At 37.9% G+C, this 21,624-nt stretch overlaps 2 protein-coding genes across 2 annotated transcripts in view; one reads left to right on the top strand and one right to left on the bottom strand.

Annotated features, from left to right (window-relative positions):
* Positions 1 to 644: 644 nt before the first annotated feature.
* On the top strand, positions 645 to 12,207 carry DYNLT3 (dynein light chain Tctex-type 3). Its single transcript, XM_063305220.1, has 5 exons — positions 645 to 827; positions 2,401 to 2,442; positions 3,453 to 3,576; positions 4,828 to 4,905; positions 9,149 to 12,207. Exons 1-5 carry the CDS (start codon positions 798 to 800, stop codon positions 9,223 to 9,225), a joined length of 351 nt encoding a protein of 116 aa, XP_063161290.1. The 5' UTR covers positions 645 to 797; the 3' UTR covers positions 9,226 to 12,207.
* Positions 12,208 to 17,624: 5,417 nt separating this feature from the next.
* LOC134498869 (cytochrome b-245 heavy chain) overlaps positions 17,625 to 21,624 on the bottom strand; it is a 30,962-nt gene continuing 26,962 nt past the window's right edge. Inside the window, exons 12-13 of the mRNA XM_063305219.1 lie at positions 20,673 to 20,797; positions 17,625 to 19,082 (exon numbers count right to left, since the gene is read on the bottom strand). Of these exons, the coding sequence (XP_063161289.1) occupies positions 18,956 to 19,082; positions 20,673 to 20,797 (252 nt within the window). The 3' untranslated portion in view covers positions 17,625 to 18,955. The remainder of the gene's footprint in view (positions 19,083 to 20,672; positions 20,798 to 21,624) is intronic.

Here is a 21,624-nt window from a genome sequence, read left to right as displayed (position 1 = left end):
AGTTTTTTAAACAAGTCACTGTAGCCTGATTTGCCCATAATGTTAAAGCCAAAATGGTGTTATGCTGAAAGCAACTCAGCTGCTTCCATCTGAAGGTAATTCCTTTTATGGACTTCAGATACAACGGACGAATTTGAATCTAGACATTCCTGGAGACGGGGATTGCATTTTTTCAAAATTATTTTCTACATATGTGCAAAAAGTCCCATTCTCAATTTAAAATTGAAATCCTGTGCCCATTTATTTCACAATAAGCCACATAAAAATTATTGGACTTACAATTGAGTAAACACATAGGACTGCCTGATCTCCAAATACAGTAAGTGTTGCCTATGATTATTCAGCCAGGAATCCCGGGGCTTAGAAGTCTTTTTGTTTCTAAATATTCAAGGCCTCGTTCTTAGTACTGCAAAAATACTAAGAATTTGTTTATATTTATATTTAAGATATCTTGTTTTTATTGTATTTTAATCTCTTTTTAGCTTTACTATAAACCCCCAGAGTCCCTCTTTTGAGGGAGATGGGCGGTGACGAAATTTAATAAATAAATAAAATCATCATCATCTGGGGACGAGCCCGGCAACCCCCGAGAGAGCTTTCGAGACAAAGCTGGAGGAGTCTTTCAGCCGGCAGAGGGAGCTGCTTAAAGAGGCACCCTCGTGCTCCTGGGCTTGGGGAGGGGGGAGCAGGAGCAGGAAGAATTGCTGAGCTAATACAAGGGCGAGGCCCGCCGTCACCACTGGGAACAGGGAGGCTGTTGTGCTGCTGCTGCTGCTGCTGCTGCCATCGCTGCAGCCATGGAGGAGTTTCACCCCCGTAACGATGAGGTAGTGCAGTTCTCCTTTCCCGCGCTGGTCAGCTGGCGAGCGGCGCGAGCTGGGAACCCCCGACATCCCCGCTTCTCTCGGAGTGAATCGAGCTCATTCCGCTCCGTGGAGCCTCCGGCGCTTGGACGTTTCGAAAGGTCCTTGAGGAGCGCGGGGACGGCTCTCTGAGCCCCGCCAGGCCTGAGCAGCGCCGTCTCCGGTCGGGTGGCGAGGCAGGCTCACGTCACCTCCCCTCGGGGAAAGATCATAGATCTCCCGGCATAACAAGAGCGATTGTGTTTTTCAGACCCGTTCGTACTTCAAGCTTTGGGGCAGCCTCATTTAAAGGGGGAAAAAAAGCCGTCTCACAGATGCAATATATATATTTTTTAAATGTAGGCCAGTCACAGTCGATGCTGCCAAGTCGGAGCAGTAGGTCTTCATACTTAAGGGCAAAACAGCCCTAAAGTATCAATAAGATACACAGTGTATGCCTGTGGTGACTTTATTTTAGGACTTGGGATGCTGCAGCATTTTAATTTGCCTATGAGGGAATTCCATCTTTGAATACTCAGTTGCCTACAGATCCTTTTTTCCAGGTAGAGAGTTAAGTCAAAAGAAGTCTCATTTGCTCTGCTTATCCTTGTTTTGTGTATGTGTATATGGCATCATTCAGAGAGGTAGCCACATCTGTTTCATCCTCTGCCACACACATGCACAGATTTGGATTTAGGCATTATGCTAAGCTGTAGTTTGCCTAATCATGGTTTATTGAATAGACTACAACTGGCTGAATTCATACAAGGCACTAAGCCATAAGCCATTGTTTACAAACCAAATTGCATTATCTTTTAGCATTTCATGTGAACCAGTTCAGTGGGTAACACAGAAGCTTGATTCTGCTACATGTCAGTTTCATTTCTGTTTTAAAAGGCTGGATTTTAACATTTCTTTTAAAATAAATTTCTTAGATTTGTAACACTGCCTACAATGTCTTTCTCATCAATTCCTTGCATTCTTTTTAACATGATAACTTTTCCTGTGATTTCCTTGAACATTTGCTACAGGTGCAACATATTCGTGAATTCTTGTCTTACAAAGTTCACTAATAGGTGTTTGATGGTAAGGAGTTGTAGATGGATACTACATACTGCCTTCTGGAAAATCTTTTTGCCTCTAAATCTAAAGCACTGCACAGCCTTATTCTCTAGGATAATGTATGGGTTCTGGCTTCTGATTTTTCAAAATACCACTAGAAATAATGAATTTAAAAAAGCTAAGCGTTACATTTAAGACTTTGTGGGTTTTAGTACTGTGAATCATATTTGTTAAGATGTAACAGCTTGGTTTTTATGCAGCAGCAATATGCGTTAACTTCGTAAACTAATAATATTACCAGGATGAATGGAGATTGTGACAATGTTAACTTGGCATTTGGGAGATTTGTATGTTTTTCAAGAAAAAAAAATATTGTCTTGTATATATTTTGTGTTCTGGAAAGTTAGTATAGTTTAAATTTTTGTAAGTTACTGTGGACTGAAATTGGATGAACTATTAATAAAATAGTTTATATCTTTTAATATTATAATTACAGATGATCTTTAACACTGAAGAAGCCCACAATATTATTAAAGAAGTGAGTTACACTTATATGTTTTGGTGATAAAATACATTTTTATATGTTTTCTCTGAATCTGTATTACATATAGAAATGATGGCTATCTCTGAAAGACTTGTGCTATAATCCTACATACATTTTATTTGCTGAATTGTATCACTAAATTTTTGGAAATAAAGATGGGTAGATATGGTGATATCCAAACCTTGCATTCAATTTTAATTAACAGATGTTTAAGGTTTTTAACATTTTAGTATCAAGACAGTGGACTGAAGTTTAATTTTCTATGAGTGCAACTTGTACATCATAGGATACACCCACTAGTAGCAAGTAATTTCTGCCAATTCTCTATTTTCCTGCAGCTTGCTATACTCTCAGACTGATGTATAATCGGATGTGGGTGATACCCTACATAACAGCATAGGAGTGCTTGAGTGCAATGAGAATTGGCATTCACCCATTTCATTTGCAGAATTATCTGGTAGATTGGAGACCCTTCTTTGATTGGAAGGAAACCTCTGGGCCAGGAGAAAGCAGTTTAGGATCTGAGCCAATGATGATTAGTGTTACATAGCAACAAGTGTTCTGTTGAATTCTGTATTGGAAGTAACACACTTGTTTAGCTGTTTCATAAAGATGGTAAAATAGGTTTCTGCTACTGTGATATAGCCTTTTCTAGTGTTTAACTAAGACACTGAATCTGTATCATATGATATTTACAGTGGCACCAAAGCAGCCCAGGACTGGGAAAATAAATAAGATGCTGTGCCAGTTTGCACTGTCATCGCAAATTTTATTTGTTGCATTAATAAGTAAATCCAGCACAAAGAGATATTGTAGTCATTTTGGGATTAAACTCAGATTATTGGTTGATTGCTCTGTAATTAATTTGTTATAATTTCCAGTCTGAATGTGAGAAAAACTACCTTGGATATTTGAGTTAATTTACATTCTCTATATGAAATATCTATATTTCTATTTCTATAAAAGTCTTTTACTTGGTCTTTTAACTTTTTTTTCTTTTTCAGTGCATAGAAGGCGTTCTGGGCAAGGCAGATTATAACCATGACAGTGTCAATAAATGGACTGCAGCTATAGTGGAACAGTCTTTAACCCATCTGGTAAAACTGGGGAAAACATACAAGTATATCGGTAAGACTCATTGTGAATATACAATTCAGTTTCTTATTACCTTTGGCTAAAGATAAGTAATTTCTCTTCTCCTCCTAAAGCCGTTTTCCGCAACCTGATTCCCTTCAGATGTTTTGAGATTTCAACTCCAGAATCAAGGAGACATGCATTTAAAGTGATAGATGTGGGATTAGGATCTAATTCCCATATACCATTAGGCAGGCACAAATATAGAAGGGGCAGGAGAAGCACAAGGAGCTTTGCTTATCTTGTTTGGCTAATATGATGTTATAGAGTAGAATATTTTAAAGCCAAAGCATGCAGCAGATGTCCCCAGTGAGTATATTTAGATCAATAATAGACCTATAGAAAACCAGACCTTTGTGTACCTGTCCCAGACTTGGTATTATCTTGTATTATCCAGTTTTGTTGGAGTAAAGTATTCATAATCAACGGTCATGTAGCTTGGAATGATAGGAAGCGAAAACTGATACATCCGAAGGGACCCAGATGGTGGGAGTGAATGCAACGTTTTAGTGAATTCTACCTTTGGAAAGCCTTTTGTTCAGCTTAAGTGCGGTGAGAATCAGTGTAGTGTAGTGATTAAAATGCTGGATTCAGAATGGGGAGACCCAAGTTCTAGTCCTTTCTTAGGCACTGAAGCTAGCTGGGAGACTTTGGGCCAGTTAATCTCTCTCAGCCCTAGCCCAGGAACTTGAAAACGTCTTTCTACCAAGCCACAGTGGACCAGTGTGATAGGTTACAATCCATAACATTCAATGAAGAGGCCTTCATTCAAGCCATTAATAATAAAAATGCAGCAGTTCTCATATCTTCACTTTCAAATGCTTGGATGCTGTACCTTTTAGATGCCATAGCGATTATTTTGCAGAGACTTAAATGTACCAGGAAGAACTCTTTGCCCAAGAGACAGTTAGCCAGTTTCACTCCCAAAAGTCTGTACGTTCGGTTAGTTATGATCTCTAGAATTGGTAGTGGATTTTTTTTTAAGAAGAAAAAATGAATCTCATTAGATTAATCTTTTTGGGAAAAGAAGAACTTAAGAACATTTTGTAGCATAATTGAATATAATTAATTGTTGGAAAAAAGTGGAAGATCTTCATATATACTTTGCCACTCTGATGATAGAGGTTCTTCTCTCTCTTCATCCCCAACTTCTATAAAACCTTCATTAGGAAAGTCTGCAAGTCTGAATAATTTATCAGTTTCCTGCTTTATTAATGAATGCTGTATTTTTGCTCCATCCATTAGTGACCTGTGCTGTGATGCAGAAGTGTGGAGCTGGTCTGCATACTGCAAGCTCATGTTTTTGGGATACCACAACTGATGGTAAATATCATGTTGCAGGAAATAAAAACATCATGTAAATTATATAATGTAAAAGTTTGTTGTTGTTTATTCGTTTAGTCGCTTCCGACTCTTTGTGACTTCATGGACCAGCCCACGCCAGAGCTTCCTGTTGGTCGTCAACACCCCCAGCTCCCCCAGGGATGAGTCCGTCACCTCTAGAATATCATCCATCCATCTTGCCCTTGGTCGGCCCCTTCCTTTTGCCCTCCACTCTCCCTAGCATCAGCATCTTCTCCAGGGTGTCCTGTCTTCTCATGATGTGGCCAAAGTATTTCAGTTTTGCCTTTAATATCATTCCCTCAAGTGAGCAGTCTAGCTTTATTTCCTGGAGGATGGACTGGTTTGATCTTCTTGCAGTCCAAGGCACTCTCAGAATTTTCCTCCAACAGTCAAAAGCATCTATCTTTCTTCTCTCAGCCTTCCTTATGGTCCAGCTCTCGCAGCCATACGTTACTACGGGAAACACCGCTCCTTTAACTATGCGGGCCTTTCTTGTCAGTGTGATGTCTCTGCTCTTAACTATTTTATCAAGATTTGTCATTGCTCTTCTCTCAAGGATTAAGCGTCTTCTGATTTCCTGACTGCAGTCAGCATCTGCAGTAATCTTCGCACCTAGAAATACCAAGTCATTCACTGCTTCTACATTTTCTCCCTCTATTTGCCAGTTATCAATCAAGCTGGTTGCCATAATCTTGGTTTTTTTGAGGTTTAGCTGCAAGCCAGCTTTTGCACTTTCTTCTTTCACCTTCATCATAAGGCTCCTCAGTTCCTCTTCGCTTTCAGCCATCAAAGTGGTATCATCTGCATATCTGAGATTGTTAATGTTTCTTCCAGCAATTTTAACTCCAGCCTTGGATTCCTCAAGCCCAGCATGTCGCGTGATGTGTTCTGCGTACAAGTTGAATAGGTGGGGTGAGAGTATACAACCCTGCCATACTCCTTTCCCAATCTCTGTTGTTCTGTGGTCTGTTCTTACTGTTGCTACTTGGTTGTTATACAGATTTCTCAGGAGGCATACAAGATGACTTGGTATTCCCATACCACTAAGAACTTGCCACAATTTGTTATGGTCCACACAGTCAAAGGCTTTAGAATAGTCAATAAAACAGAAATAGATGTTTTTCTGAAACTCCCTGGCTTTTTCCATTATCCATCGGATATTGGCAATTTGGTCCCTAGTTCCTCTGCCTTTTCTAAACCCAGCTTGCACATCTGGCAATTCTTGCTCCATGAATTGCTGAAGTCTACCTTGCAGGTTCTTGAGCATTATCTTACTGGCATGTGAAATGAGTGCCACTGTTCGATAGTTTGAACATTCTTTAGTGTTTCCCTTTTTTGGTATGGGGATATAAGTTGATTTTTTCCAATCTGATGGCCATTCTTGTGTTTTCCAAATCTGCTGGCATATAGCATGCATTACCTTGACAGCATCATCTCGCAAGATTTTGAACAGTTCAGCTGGGATGCCGTCGTCTCCTGCTGCCTTGTTATTAGCAATGCTTCTTAAGGCCTATTCAACCTTACTCTTCAGGATGTCTGGCTCTAGCTCACTGACCACACCATCAAAGCTATCCCCGATATTGTTACCCTTCCTATACAGGTCTTCCGTATATTTTTGCCACCTTTTCTTGATCTCTTCTTCTTCTGTTAGGTCCTTGCCATCTTTGTGTTTGATCATACCCATTTTTGCCTGGAATTTACCTCCGATGTTTCTAATTTTCTGGAAGAGGTCTCTTGTCCTTCCTATTCTATTGTCTTCTTCCACTTCCACGCATTGCTTGTTTAAAAATAATTCCTTATCTCTTCTGGCTAACTTCTGGAATTTTGCATTTAATTGGGCATATCTCCCCCTGTCACTGTTGCCTTTTGCTTTCCTTCTTTCTTTGGCTACTTCTAGTGTCTCAGCAGACAGCCATTTTGCCTTCTTGGTTTTCTCTTTCTTTGGGATGTATTTTGTTGCCGCCTCCTGAACAATGTTGCGAACTTCTGTCCATAGTTATTCCGGGACCCTATCTACTAAGTCCAGTCCCTTAAATCGATTCTTCACCTCCACTGCATATTCCTTAGGAATATTAGTGAGCTCATATCTAGGTGATCTGTGGGTCTTCCCTAATCTCTTTAGTCTGATCCTTAATTGTGCAAGAAGAAGTTCGTGATCTGAACTACAGTCAGCTCCAGGTCTTGTTTTTACTGACTGTATAGATGTCCGCCACCTTTGGCTGCAAAGGATGTAGTCAATGTGATTTCGGTGTTGTCCATCTGGTGAAGTCCACGTATAAAGCCGTCCCTTAGGTTGTTGGAGGAGAGTGTTTGTTATGCAGAGTGAGTTGTCTTGGCAAAATTCTATCAGCCTATGTCCTGCTTCATTTTGTTCTCCCAGGCCATGCTTACGTGTAATTCCAGGTGTCATGTGTGGACCATAACAAATTGTGGCAAGTTCTTAGCGGTATGGGGATACCAAGTCATCTTCTCTGCCTCTTGAAGAATCTGTATAACGACCAAGTAGCAACAGTAAGAACAGACCATGGAACAACAGACTGGCTTAAGATTGGGAAAGGAGTACGGCAGGGCTGTATACTCTCACCCTACCTATTCAACTTGTATGCAGAATACATCATGTGACATGCTGGGCTTGAGGAATCCATGGCTGGAGTTAAAATTTCTGGAAGAAACATTAACAATCTCAGATATGCAGATGATACCACTTTGATGGCTGAAAGCGAAGAGGAACTGAGGAGCCTTATGATGAAGGTGAAAGAAGAAAGTGCAAAAGCTGGCTTGCAGCTAAACCTCAAAAAAACCAAGATTATGGCAACCAGCTTGATTGATAACTGGCAAATAGAGGGAGAAAATGTAGAAGCAGTGAAAGACTTGGTATTTCTAGGTGCGAAGATTACTGCAGATGCTGACTGCAGTCAGGAAATCAGAAGACGCTTAATCCTTGGGAGAAGAGCAATGACAAATCTTGATAAAATAGTTAAGAGCAGAGACATCACACTGACAACAAAGGTCCATATAGTTAAAGCAATGGTGTTCCCCGTAGTAACATATGGCTGCGAGAGCTGGACCATAAGGAAGGTGGAGAGAAGAAAGATAGATGCTTTTGAACTGTGGTGTTAGAGGAAAATTCTGCGAGTGCCTTGGACTGCAAGAAGATCAAACCAGTCCATCCTCCAGGAAATAAAGCCAGACTGCTCACTTGAGGGAATGATATTAAAGGCAAAACTGAAATACTTTGGCCACATAATGAGAAGACACGACACCCTGGAGAAGGTGCTGATGCTAGGGAGAGTGGGAGGCAAAAGGAAGAGGGGCCGACCAAGGGCAAGGTGGATGGATGATATTCTAGAGGTGACGGACTCGTCCCTGGGGGAGCTGGGGGTGTTGACGACTGACAGGAAGCTCTGGCGTGGGCTGGTCCATGAAGTCACAAAGAGTCGGAAGCGACTGAACGAATAAACAACAACAACAACATACAGAATGTAATTGTTACTGATTGAAATTAGCATTGTTTGGCTAAAACTTGAAACAGAAAGGTGGAAGTGATGCCTGTGGTCTGCAGTTCTGTGCAGTTTTCATTGGTACAAAGACTGGGTTCACACATTACATTAAGTCATGGTTTTTCCAGGATTTGTTGAATGAATTAGAGTTGGCTGAGTTTATACAATTTGTTGAATCAAAACTGTAGCTTGTACTGTGATTCAGTGCATGGTGTATATCTAGCAAAAGTTTTATTGACAAAATGATGTAAACCTTAGCTTCTTTTAATTTTTCTGAATCTCAGCCTTCTTTTGGTCTACCCTAAAGTTCACTGGGTGACTATAGGCAGGCATTCTTTTTCCAGCCCAACCTACCCTAACAGGGTTGTTTTGGGGCAAAATGGGAGGGGTGCTAAGTAGGCCACCTTGACCTCCTGAAAGTGAGGTGGGATGTCAGTCTATAAATAAATAAAATAAAGTGCATCATAGTGTACTCTTTATATTGGGACCAAGGTCATGATATCTTAAATGCTCAAAGTGAGACTGAAAGTTCAAAGAGAGATATTTTCTGGAAAACAGCAGCATAATCCCAATTTGATCATCAGATGGATATATGCTGCTCCCTGTCAGTGAATATAGGCTGTAGACTATGTCTGTACATGACTTTTGGTTAGAGATTGTCTTTTAAAAAAATTTTTTTTAAAAAAAAGCCTGATCACTATTTTTCCTTAAATTCATTACAGGTACTTCCACAGTCAGATGGGAAAACAGAACAATGAACTGTGTGGTCAGTGTCTTTGCTGTGGCCATAATCTTGTAGCAAACTGAGTAAAATAAGTTATCCCAAAGCCTTTAAGATCAGAAACAATCAAATACTCAGCACATTGTAAGAATTATTAAATAAGATATTATTAAGTCTGAGAAAAAGAGGTAGGAAATGTGCTTTTAAAAATATTTCTGCAAAAATGTTTATATTATAATAAAGTCTATTCTTTTAGTTCTGTCAGCTGGCAGATTGCCAAGTATATGCTTATTGAAAAAGGCAAAACTTTGTGCTATGATTGTATGTTTTATGTTTCTGCCCTACAAAAAAGAAATAATAATGCAGCTATACAAAAATACGCCAGGTTACCACCAACACTTCACATATAGGAAATTAAGAGAAATAATAGGGGAATAAATTATTTATAATATATAAGAAACTGACAAATACTTTGCATTGAGTAACAGATGTCAGTGTTTTGGAACAGGGTTTTTAAACTGCTTCAGGATTCTTTGAAACCTCTTTATTGATTTCTCAGTATAATGACAGCTAAGCTTTAGCTTGACTACTAAAATCTGTAGTTTTGTGTTTTCTGAGACAAATCTCTAACTCATTGTTTCTTAACCTTGGCAACTTTAAGATGTGTGGACTTCAACTCCCAGAATTCCCCAACCAGCATGTTTGCCAAGAGCCCGTTTGGTCTAGTGGTTAAGGCACTAGTCTAGAAACTAGGAGATGTGAGTTCTAGTCCCACCTTAGGCATGAAAGCTGCCTGGGTGATCTTGGGCCAGTCACTCTCAGCCCAACCCACCTCACAGGTTGTTGTTGCTGGGAAAATAGGAGGAGGAAGGAATATTAGGTGTGTTCCCTGCCTTGAGTTATTTATAAAAATAATAAAGGCAGGATAAAAAAAATCTAAAAAAAAATTGAAGTCCACACATCTTAAAGTTGACAAGGTTGAGAAACACTTCTCTAATTGATACTGGGAGACTACCTGGGGTGTGGAGTAAAATGAATTGGGTCTTGTGTGAACTGAATGGATGTCATAGAAGGCCCAGCACTGAAGGATTCCATAGTTGTGGTTCAAACTGATGGAAGAAAAGTTTCCGTAAAGCAGTAGGTTTCAAAACAAACTATTTAGAAAGTTACATAATCAGAAGATTATACCCGGAAAGTGAACAGAACAAAGGTGAGCAAGTTTTAAGATTTTTTTTTTAATTTGTAGAATGCAGAATATCTCAGAAACCAAAGTATGTACTCTTCTTTTACAGGGCATGAATATTTTGTAAGTGAATGTAATTTTCATGCTGGAATTCACAATGATGCAGTTGTTATAACTTATTTACAAAATTAGGAGAATCTTGTATAGTATTGGTATTGAGAAGGAATATGTACAGTATTGCTGCATCAATAAAAATCACAACCTGTGAAAAAAATTAAAATTATGATCCCTCAGGCAGATACTCAGGCACAATTATGTAGCTCTTGTGTTATCTGTTATATAATTTCAACGCTGATGTTTCTAAGTAAGGATCACCGTTGCTTCTTTATGTCCTTGAATAGCATTGTGCCTTAATCATTTAAATGTATAAAAGTAATATTTCATTTATTAGACTTGAAAGTGTACACATTAGGCAGGCTTTATATTTTAAAACGCGCTTAAATATAAGTACAAGGTTACAGAACAATGAACTGTAGTTATATTCTGTGCATATTTAATTGGGAGTTAATCCCATGAACTCAGTGGAGTTTGTTTCCAAATAACTTTGCTATTTATGCTTGGGAATTTTGACATACTATTAAAGTAAAGCTTATTTGACAGTAAATTCAATTGAATACGATGAAACTAACTTTTAAGGAAACATGCACAAGATCAGCAATATTTATCATGGTTCCCAGGTCTAATAAACAGACAAAGGTCAAAGTAGTAATTCCATGAAATTGGAAACCTTCTTAAAAAGATTTAAGAATCTGCAGATATATTTATGTTTCAGGGAACTACTATTTCAACTTTTCACACAGATACTGTGTTATTTGGAAGGAATTTGTATCTCGAAACCAAACTCATATTTTGGCCTTTTGAAAATACTGGGATTATTGACTATTGTTGTAAGATATTTAGAAATGTTTTTTGGCCAGTGTAGTGAATTTGGTTTTTTATTAATATTATTTAAAGCATCAAAATCTTAATTTTTTAAGAAATTTGTTGCACATTTCACTATATTAACAGTATAACCCAAATGATTATAATATAAACAAAGATGAATCTTATTTCTGAAATAAGTACATATATCTGCAACATGAAAGCTAAAACTATTTCATAGTATGCTTTATCACAGTACTGGATTCATACTTTCCTTTTTATTCTGGTGATAAGACATTTCCTCTTTCCTGAAGCAGTAAAAGACAATCGGGAGGGTAATACATTTTATGTATGCTGGGAACATAATAGATTCCTATTTGCATCCTGGAGCAAATAAAGGCTGATTGCTTTCTTGAGGTAATGATCAGCAAGCAAAAACGCAGCTGCTTCTGGTATGTGATGCACGCAAATGATGGACTAGAAAAAACGACTATGTTTGGCAAAGTTGAAGGGAGCAGAAGATGAAGACAGTGGATAGAATGGACAAATGGGATGAAGGTGTTTGGAAGGTTACTCTTGGAAGACTACAGCAGTACTAGAGACAGGTCGAGATGATGAGCTTCTGTCCATGTAGTTATCAGGTGCTGAACTAACTAAATCAGAGAACTGCACTTTTAGAAATACCAGTCTCTCTCTCTCTCACACACACACACCCGTACATACGTGATGATGTGATGTATAACCTCTTTTTTCCTGCATAAATGAGAATATTTTATTGATTGTATTTCAAGTATTTATAATGTATCTGAAAATCAGTTATGCTGCGAACCCACTTCTTTATAAAGAGGCTCAAAAATTAAAAACTGACAAGATTGCACTAGAATTATATTGGTATTTGTCTTAAAACAGCTACATTTTGTTTTTACTTAAATAAATTATATCTGCCTTAGCTGTCACTTTGCCTTTTTTATAAATTAAGGACATAATTGCTGGTGTTTTGGAGTGTGACTTTTTTCTTCTTTTCAGATTATTTTAGGCTTTTTTGATATTTTGGGAACCAGGCTTAATAATCATTTCACAGTATTAAGAACTATTCTTCACCTAACATGCACCCCCTATTCTAACTTTATGGGGGCTAGTTCCCCAGGAAGCTTTCCTGCAAATGGCCTTATTGAAGAGACTGGTAGTTTTACTACAATTGTATAATTGAGTCATTCCTCTCCATTCAGATAGGCTTGCGTAGGTGATATTGTGGTATATTAATTCTCTGTTCATAAACACACACTCTTGGAGGGGTAAGTTGGCAAATGGCTCAAAGGCTTATGATTGCTGGGGAAGTTGGCAAACACAGGCTCTTCCTTTCCCTAAGATAGACCTTGAGGTGATGAGTCTGGAACAGGCAGCTTGGTGTCGCCCTTAGAACTTGCATTGCCCCATGGCTCTTGAAGTGAAGAAACTTGGAAAGTGGAGAAGCACTTTTCCACTTCCTGTTCTGAAGGTGCTGGCAGTGACAGCTGTCCAACCTCCAGAACATGACCTGGGTGGAGGCATGGCTGTAGACGATAGAGTGCTGTAAGTGAACAGGATATAGCTGCTGCCACTTTCCTCCCTGCTTGTGAGGACTGTCAGGTTTAGGCTGAGTTCATTCCCACCTGGCACTGTTTTTGTTCTTAGTTTGTTCAAAGGAGTCATCAACCATGTGATTCCTGCCAGTCTTGAGACACAGAAGGAAACAGCATGAATCATTTGGTGCTTCAGCTAACCAGGAGAGCACAAAGCTTACTGAGACTGCCCCATTTTTTGAACTATAGCAGCTCTTGGAATAACAAAAATCCCCTCTGCACAACCTCGCTGCACACTTAAAGGGGGAAAGATTGCACTCTCCAAGCTGAATGTTTTCAGTACATACCATGCATTTGTTAGTGTTTTGGGGTTATGTTTGTGGTGTTTTATTTCTTTTCCTTTTGAGGCATCCTACATAATTCCTTTGAATAGTGATGATCGCAGGATCTCCCAGTTTTGCAGCCTGGTGCTTTCTGCAGTAGCTGCAGTCATCACTGATTCACAATTCTCCAGTGTGGCACAATTCCCCAATGCTGATACTGCTAGTCCTGGGAGCAAAGAAAAAAGTAATAGCTTTTGGAGGTGGGAATATGGCAGTGCATCCTGGATACATAGGCAGGTAGAATCAAGCCACACACTTGTTTCAGGGATTCTGAAATTGACCAGGAAGGTTAAGATAGTTTTCACTGCTACTGGTACCTGTAAAATACATTCCATCCAGAGGAAGCAAAGGAACGTAAACATTCCCATACAGTAATGGGAAAACAGCTTGTGCCCCAGTTCCAAAAAATTTCATTATCACAACATCCAAAATGCAAGTTTTTAAATTTCTGCTCTTCCACAGTAGAGTTAGTATAAATACTAATTCTCATCCGAAAAGTCTCTGCAGGCCCCCCCTTTTATTAGTAAATAGCCTCCTTATTACTGGAAGTCAACAGTAATTTTCTTGCCCAGCACTTGAATATATTTTATTTACAAGGTTTACAAAACTGCATAAAATTACACAGACTTTATGTTGGCATTTTTTTCTGCTTTTGGCTACCATGGTAATTAAGTACTTCCTTAAGCATCTCCCGGGTGAAGAGGTCGAATTTAATTGTCCTCAGTTTAGGTGTTAATAGTTGCATTGCCTGAGGGGAAGGCAGCTTGCAGGACTTTTGTTTTAGTTTTTAGCCTTGCAGCTGAGTAAGCAGCTTGCTCCTCTCAGCTCTGAGCGTGTGTGAATGCACAAGCCTGTAAATATGTTTTTGTGCTTTCTGTAAATAAATTTATTTTTATAGAAATGCCTGGTGTGTGATTTTTCTGATCTCTCTGGGCCAAATGCTTTCCAGCACTCTGCAAGACTTTATTCATTTATACCTAGGATCAGAGTCATAAGATCCTAATGAATATTTACATGGAATAATATCCCCAGAGAAGTAGGAGAATTAACTGGGAAAGCTAGTATCTGTATAGAATTCAAACTCTATATGTTGGAAGAATTGCCACCTTGAAGATTGTCTTAAGCTGCCTTGAAATCAAGGACGGCCTTCATATTCAAACTTGTCTACCTCCTTCCTTCAGTTCCTGAATGAGAGGCAGTTTTCTCCTTACCCAACTGCTTGATCAAATCAAAGGAAAGTCCAATCTGGCATAGAAGAGTAGGAGTTAGGGAAGATTTATGATTTACATTACATATAGAATCATGGAGAATTTCAGTTAATACCTACGGAGGATGCTTAGGACTTTGGAGGTAGGTAGCTGGAAGTGCAGTGGTTTTTAAGGAGAACAAGCTTTTCAATCTCAGCCTTTCTCCACTTACATGCTTGTAATAAGTATGTTCAAGCTGAATCAGATCAACCCATTCTAGCAGGTCAATAAGTTGAGTTATGCTGAAGATATTCTGATAGCTGAAAATGCAAATCATCTGCAGGCTCTAGTAATGAAAGGCAAGCAGCACAATGAAAAAAATTGAACCAAAATTAAATATCAGGATAACCAAACTAATGACAACATGTACAACAACCAGCCTTAGAATTGACAAGAAAGATTTTGAAGTGGTAGTTAGCTTCTGCCTTTTAGGATCATCCATCAACAGTAAAAAAGTGTTCAAGAAATATACTGCAGACTAGCACTTGGAGTAGTCATGAAGGCCTTGTAAAAAATATGTAGATGCTATGATATGTCTATACCTACAAAGATCAGAATAGTGTAGGCAATAGTATTTCCTAGAATACTTTATGGAAGAAAAAGTTGGGCTTTGAAGAAACAAGATAGAGTATTGACACATTTGAAATTTGGTGTTGGAGAAAACAGAATATGGTGGATGGCCAAGAAAGAAAGACAAATGGATCATCTAACAAATTAACCCAGACTTCTTACTGAAGGCACAAATGATCAGGCTAAATTATCATACTTCAGAAACATTATACAAAGACCTAGCTCTCTGAAGAACAGTATAATGATGGGAAAGGTGGAAGGAAAGAGAAGAGGACAACCAACAGCAAGGTGGATGGACTCAGTTTCAGTGGCAAGTTACAATCCATAGAAACAATAAAACTTAGTAATAAGTTTAACAGCACACAATTTAAAAGAATCAATAATAAATGACACTAGCAAAGAGGCATTAGAGAGAAAATGCGTGTCTATGCTATAGATGTCATGTCCTGAATGCAGGAGTCACATGTCAATACCAGTTTGGGTCCAGGGGAAGGACATCCCAAATCTACAGTGTCACAGTGAAGTCAGCCCTCTCCCACATCCTCCGAGCTGAAGAACACCCCCCACCCCCCATTAAATCCCTGAAGGCCTTAAGAATCATTACTAGAACCTTGAAATCTGATTGTTAACACATATGCCGATAGGGCACTTCTTTTGGAAATTGTGTTGTATGATCTCAGAAGGATGTTCTAGATGAAGGTCTCATTGTTGCATCGTACACTAGTTTCAATATTCTGAAGTAATCTTTAAGTTTCAGGGATATCCCCTTTAGGAGGGCGGACTCCTGTAACACCAAATACTAGGAAGAAAGGCATTTTGGACAACAAAAGTCACTTTTAAAATGCAACCTTGGGTGCATGCAAACTCTATTTGTATGTAAACTTACTATAAATTATGCATTGCTGTAAAGCTTTAAGTGAATAGCAAGGGAAACTAGGAGATAAATGCTTTTTCAGATCAGGAAGCATGAAAGGCTGCAGTGTGCTGAAGCAATGTGTAGAGAGAACAGAAAACAAAACACCAATACTGAAGTTCAAGTCTTTGTTACAACCATTAGGAAAGATTAATTATGAAGACTTCCCCTTCCCATATTCTAGCAACATCAAGCAATGAAGCTATTTATTCTTTCCCTTCAGACATTTTTTTTTTCTCTCAAGAAGTCCAGCAAGCAGGTTATTTAAAAGAAAAAAAGAAAATGAAACTTTCATGTTAGTTTTAGCCAGGGCAACTTTTAAAATAATAAAATGCAAACACCATTAAATCACCACATTTCTGCTTTTTTAGGGCAAGCAGATCTGTGCTGCAAACATTCAGACTACTACTTACGGCACAAAGAGGCTCAGGCAGATCTGGTAGACGTGGCAATTTGGTAACCATTTAAAAGCAGCCACCTCCACCTCAAAACCACCAATCATCAAGAAAACAGAATGAAAAAGGCAATCACTCAATATGAAACATTTGCTGTACCAATCTCCATTTTCTTTCTCTGGGCCTTCATAACACTTTAATAACTCTTCCTACTGACAACACTGAACATTGTTGTATCGCAACCATGACAAGCTCTCTTTTTGTGACTGTCACTGTTGGTATGTGGGGTGGGGCAGGTGAGGTAGAGATAGGGTTACTGGATCAGACAAAAGAGAATATGGACAAAGATCTCCATTAACCCTAGGTAAAGAGCAACATACTTTAAAAAGTTGGGGGAAAACCAACTTTTGGGTGTGTTTAAAATCTCTACAATTAGCATTCTAGAATGATCTTTCATTCTTGCAAAATTACCCTCATGTATACAGTTAAATGAAAATTACTTTTTATTTAACTGTAAACATAATCAGAAATCTGGAAAGCAGAAGGAAGTTAGTTGGGTGTGACTATTTTAGTAAACTGAAAATAATGAACTTTACTGAAGCAGAACTCTCAATTTAAGAATGACTAAAAAAGAAATCTTCATCTGCCATCATTACCACATTCTCAGAGAATCCAAGTTAAGTCTAGTGGTTAAGGCAATGGGCTAGAAACCAGGAGCCTGAGAGTTCTAGTCCTGCCTTAGGTGTGAAAGCCGGCTGGGTGACCCTGGGCCAGTCCCTCTCTCTCAGCCCAGCTTACCACACAGGGTTGCTGTTGTGGGGAAAATAGGAGGAGGAAGGAGTACTAGGTATGTTCCCCGCCTTGAGTTATTTATAAAAATAATAAAGGTGGGATAGAAAATAAATAAATATATATATATAATTCCCATTTTAAAATTAAGCTATTTTGAAAAAATATAGTATTTAATTTAAGAAAATACACTGAAAAGTACTAGTGGTCAAACTGTTTTAACACTTTGAAAAGAAGAGCTTTATTTGCATTATATTAATAAAAAGGATTAAGAAGAACAGAAAGGGGCAACTGCTAAATGAGTACATAAAATACAAATAAAGTTTACTGAATATGAATTCAGTCAATGGGATACTAAGGAAAATAATATTTAAGAGGTTAATGAGTACTGTATTAATAGTATTAATAATAAAATGCTGCTAAGAAATATACTTACTTAGATGCTAGAATGCTAAACTGGTGACCTATTTGCATATTAAAATATAATTCAGTAAATCAATGATATCCCAGTGGATTTTATGATAAACTACTAGGAGTTCATAAAATTAGTACAAACAGCAACAAATTTGTTTGAACAGTAATCAGGGCAAATGTACAATTAAACAATATCCAGTCAATGATAATGGTAAAAAAAAACCCCAAATCCTTCAACTTGTTTCCCCATATCCAGTCCCATTAGTTATATGTCTGCAAATCTTACTGCTGCTATGCAAAATTTGGCAACACTAGCAACATTGCACAATATCAAACAAGAAGAAGGCAGTTAAGAACATTTTCATTTTGTCCAGTTAATTGTGTCAGTAAAGGAACAATGAGCATTTGTCAACTGCCCTGGTAATCAGAGCAATATAGTAGCACATATTGGATGGTCTCAACAACACATGCTGCAGGGACAAGCTCTTTTAAACACAGGGGCTTTGGTAAATCTCCCACTAAAAAGTGTGGAAGGTGAGATATCAAACCTAGCCCTAAAATGGCTCTTTGTTGGGCAGCAGAAACCAGAACAACTAGATATCTGCTTGATTCCCATCTAGGATATGTTATGCAAGTTCTAATGTGGACTGGAATGTGGTTTGCATGGTAGAGCATAGTGAGTCAGTTTCTCTACCATTGTTTGTCACCATGAAGACTGAAATTGGTCTACTAGGACTAATAGAATCAGTCCTGGCAGGAAGAAATGGCATTTAAGCCAAAGGTATCAATAATCATGTCCTCACTCACTTTCTGTTGCCGTATTTCTATTCTAAGAGTCACATCAGATACACATAAAGGTGCCTGAAGCGGTGATTGCAAAAACTTTGTTTATGCAATCTCAAGAGATTTATAATGAGTGAAGCATTGCAGTTGAGCACCTTAGAGCATTTGGGCTACAGTTTTTCTATGGTTTTAGTGCTGTTTGTATACACTCTCTGTCCTTTGTTTGAGTAACAGTACAGTAACAACCTGTAAGGCAGGTGGAGTTGAGAGACAGTGATTGGTTCAAAATCACCCAATGGGTTCTGTGATTGAATGAGGAACTAAATCAGATTTTGGTGTGCTGGCGGACTCAAAAGGGCCCATGTTCTGCACATTGCCCAGCTTGCCATAAACCTTAGTTTGCAAACCACAATATATTTGGATTACACACTAACCTAAAACAATACAACTCTCCTTATGATTTAACACAGTATATAAACTCAGTCTGTGTTTGACAATGCTAACATATCCTAAGCCTCTTAAAAAGTCTTGCTATGGGATTAAAAAAAGGATCAGTTTAAGACCGTGTATTTTTCCTCTAATAACTTTTAGCAAAATTCCAATGAAATATAATACACCATGGCTAACTTAAGATTGGTAAGTACATCTTCAAAAATTTTCTTTGTTGAATATAAAGTGTATGCCTCTTGGGTCAGCATCTGAATTGTTAATGCACATCTTATTTAGAGTTTCAGCTAAGGCTTCAGGTCCACACAGGAAAACACCAACCCTGGAACTGAGGATAAAAAGAGAAAAACAGATTTTTAGGTCCCAAACATGCTACATAATATAAATATTGCTACTTGGAAATTGAACTGCACTGCAAGAATTACAATCTGCACTGCCTAATGTTTATCAAAATTCCCATAAGATAAGCTTACGCTTTAACATTGGTGGCAGCATTCTCAGGTTTTGCATGAGATCTGGATTTGATTTAGTGAAATCAGAAAGCTCTCATTAACACATTCATGCACATCATTCAGTATCCCATAATTACCATGGCTCACAGCTGGAAGTGTGAATGTCCTGATAAATAAGTCCATTTGAGGCAATTCTAATGATGGAAAAATATATTGCTTCAAATATGCAACTTGTCACATGGCTTGGCAATTTTCATGCAATGATTATGCATGTTTGAATAAATCCAAAGACCCCAAACTTTCAGTAATTTTCACTTCTGGATTTTAGAACCTAATAATCTAGGTTAGAATGTAAATAATCTAAAATATTACCTAGTTTAAATGTTTTTTGAAATATGTACTGTATGTGATCTATATATTTAACAAACTTTTCTGTATCCTTTAAGAAAAACAATAAAGGTATATAACATTACTTGCATATAAATGAATACATTATTATTATTATTTGAAATGAATGCAACATGTAAATATTGTCAGAATGGGGCAAATTTATAGCAAGGCAAATAACACAGTTCAGCTAATGTGGTTTTCAGAGCCCTTGAAGATATCTCTGGAACATATTCATCCAGACAAATTTCAGCATTTCAGTTTCCTGACAAAACTCCACTGATCTTATTGGGAAAATAAAATTCCATTCTTAGCTCTTTTTCAGCTAAAACAGTAGGATAAAATAATTTTTAAAATACATTCTTTATTAGATGAGTGGTTATAGCGTCCAGGACTTTCAGAATGAGGACTGTAGTCTCTCCATGAATTTTCCCAATTGGCCAGTTGCTTTTCTAATCTTAAAAATATAAATTCAGATGATAGCCTTTTACGCCTTACTGCAGGAGAATGAGCAGACACAAGGGTTCATGTCAAGTTTGTTCAACTCTATATGTACAGTGATCATATATCCTTGATTATAAAGGATGGTCCTTTATTTCAGAAAGCTTTAGATTTATTTATTTTTTAAAAAACTCACTTTTGTCCTTTATTTTGGTCATTTAACTTTTTACCATACAAATGGTACCACTTAATGCACAGTCTTTCACATTCATGTGAAAAATATGGAAATTGAATTGTCTTTTCAAAATAAATTTATATATATGGTTTCATTATAGATATTTTTATTAGAATATGCATTTTTATAAAGTTTTTCTTGGTTTTGCTCTTGAATTTTCCTTTGTAAGGCAAAGTTACAAACAATTAAACATTTTGATCCTTATGAACCACTTTCAGATTTGCCCTTTTTTCAGGTTTGTTCTTTATTTTTTCCAAGAAAATATGGTCACCATAACTATTTGTGATGTTGCAGCTGATCCCAAGTATCAAAAATTAACCAGAATCAGCATTTACTAAACCCATGAAACAAAAATAATGATACACTGACAGAATGAAATTTAGTAATTGTATAAGAAATCTACCTTGGATGTTGGCCTGCAATTGCTTTGAACTCATTTTCCCAATTTGGTCTTCCATACTGAGTTTTCTGTTTCAGGCCTGTAATCACATCTTTTTCCTCCTCATGATGCATTGTAAAATGAGTTGCCTGGAAAGATAAAAGCAAGAAATAACGTTAATAGAAGGTTGTTAGGCAAGTTTTTGTAACTAGGGTGTCCTCCAGTTGTAATACCTAGCCAGTGTGGCCCACAGAAGTTGAAGTCCACCAGATCTAGGAGGAAATAGATTGGGAAATACTAGCAGAGTTACCTGTGTTTGATATAAAAGAGAGATTGGTTTCTAATGGTAAACACCACATAACCTAATAGTAATAACTAACTAACTAACTAACACAAAACCAACAAACATGTACAGTATATGATGGAGGAAAAATGGAGGAAGAGGCCTCTCAATATCTCTTAAGACTGCTTGCCCTGGTGTGAATATAGTCTACTAACTGTTTCTTGAGAATTAGACTGCATGATGTCATTTTTGATCTACTCATTGCAAACGATCCAATGTTCCTTGCTTTGCATCCAAAACTAGTCTTACTTCTGGTGGACCAAGCAGCATTGTGTAGGCCTCTTGCAGCACTTCATTCAATTGTGGGCAAATGCCCCCTCACCACTTGGCTACTGTGCATTGTGGTAGGAATGCCCCCTCCCTTTTGGCCACTGATCACTACCCTCCATTGCCATTTTGTCCTGGGCTGCCTACACTATTCTGAAGGTACTGTCCCCTGATGAACTTTGAACTGTTTTTTTCCTTCTTTTCTTTTGTTGCATTGGTCTACTGGTGGACCAGTGAAAGTCTGTTTTTTTAAAGAAAAATAGGCTCATCAGTGACCAGTGAAACCAAGACAATTTTTGTTTCTTCTAACAGGTTCACAGGTGGATGAGTGAAATAGTGGACCTTCTTCTTTTTAACTGAGTGAAA

Source organism: Candoia aspera, chromosome 5, assembly GCF_035149785.1.
Source record: "Candoia aspera isolate rCanAsp1 chromosome 5, rCanAsp1.hap2, whole genome shotgun sequence".
Classification (NCBI taxonomy): Eukaryota; Metazoa; Chordata; class Lepidosauria; order Squamata; family Boidae; genus Candoia; species Candoia aspera.
The sequence above is the reverse complement of the archived record's forward strand: the minus strand, read 5'-3'. Positions and strand labels throughout refer to the sequence as shown.

Excerpts from the sequence above, each read along its gene's own strand:
- DYNLT3 (XM_063305220.1), top strand. The coding sequence starts at position 798 with ATGGAGGAGTTTCACCCCCGTAACGATGAG. Across the intron at positions 828-2,400 it reads TTCACCCCCGTAACGATGAG|ATGATCTTTAACACTGAAGA; the intron begins GTAGTGCAGTTC and ends TTATAATTACAG. Across the intron at positions 2,443-3,452 it reads CCCACAATATTATTAAAGAA|TGCATAGAAGGCGTTCTGGG; the intron begins GTGAGTTACACT and ends TTTCTTTTTCAG.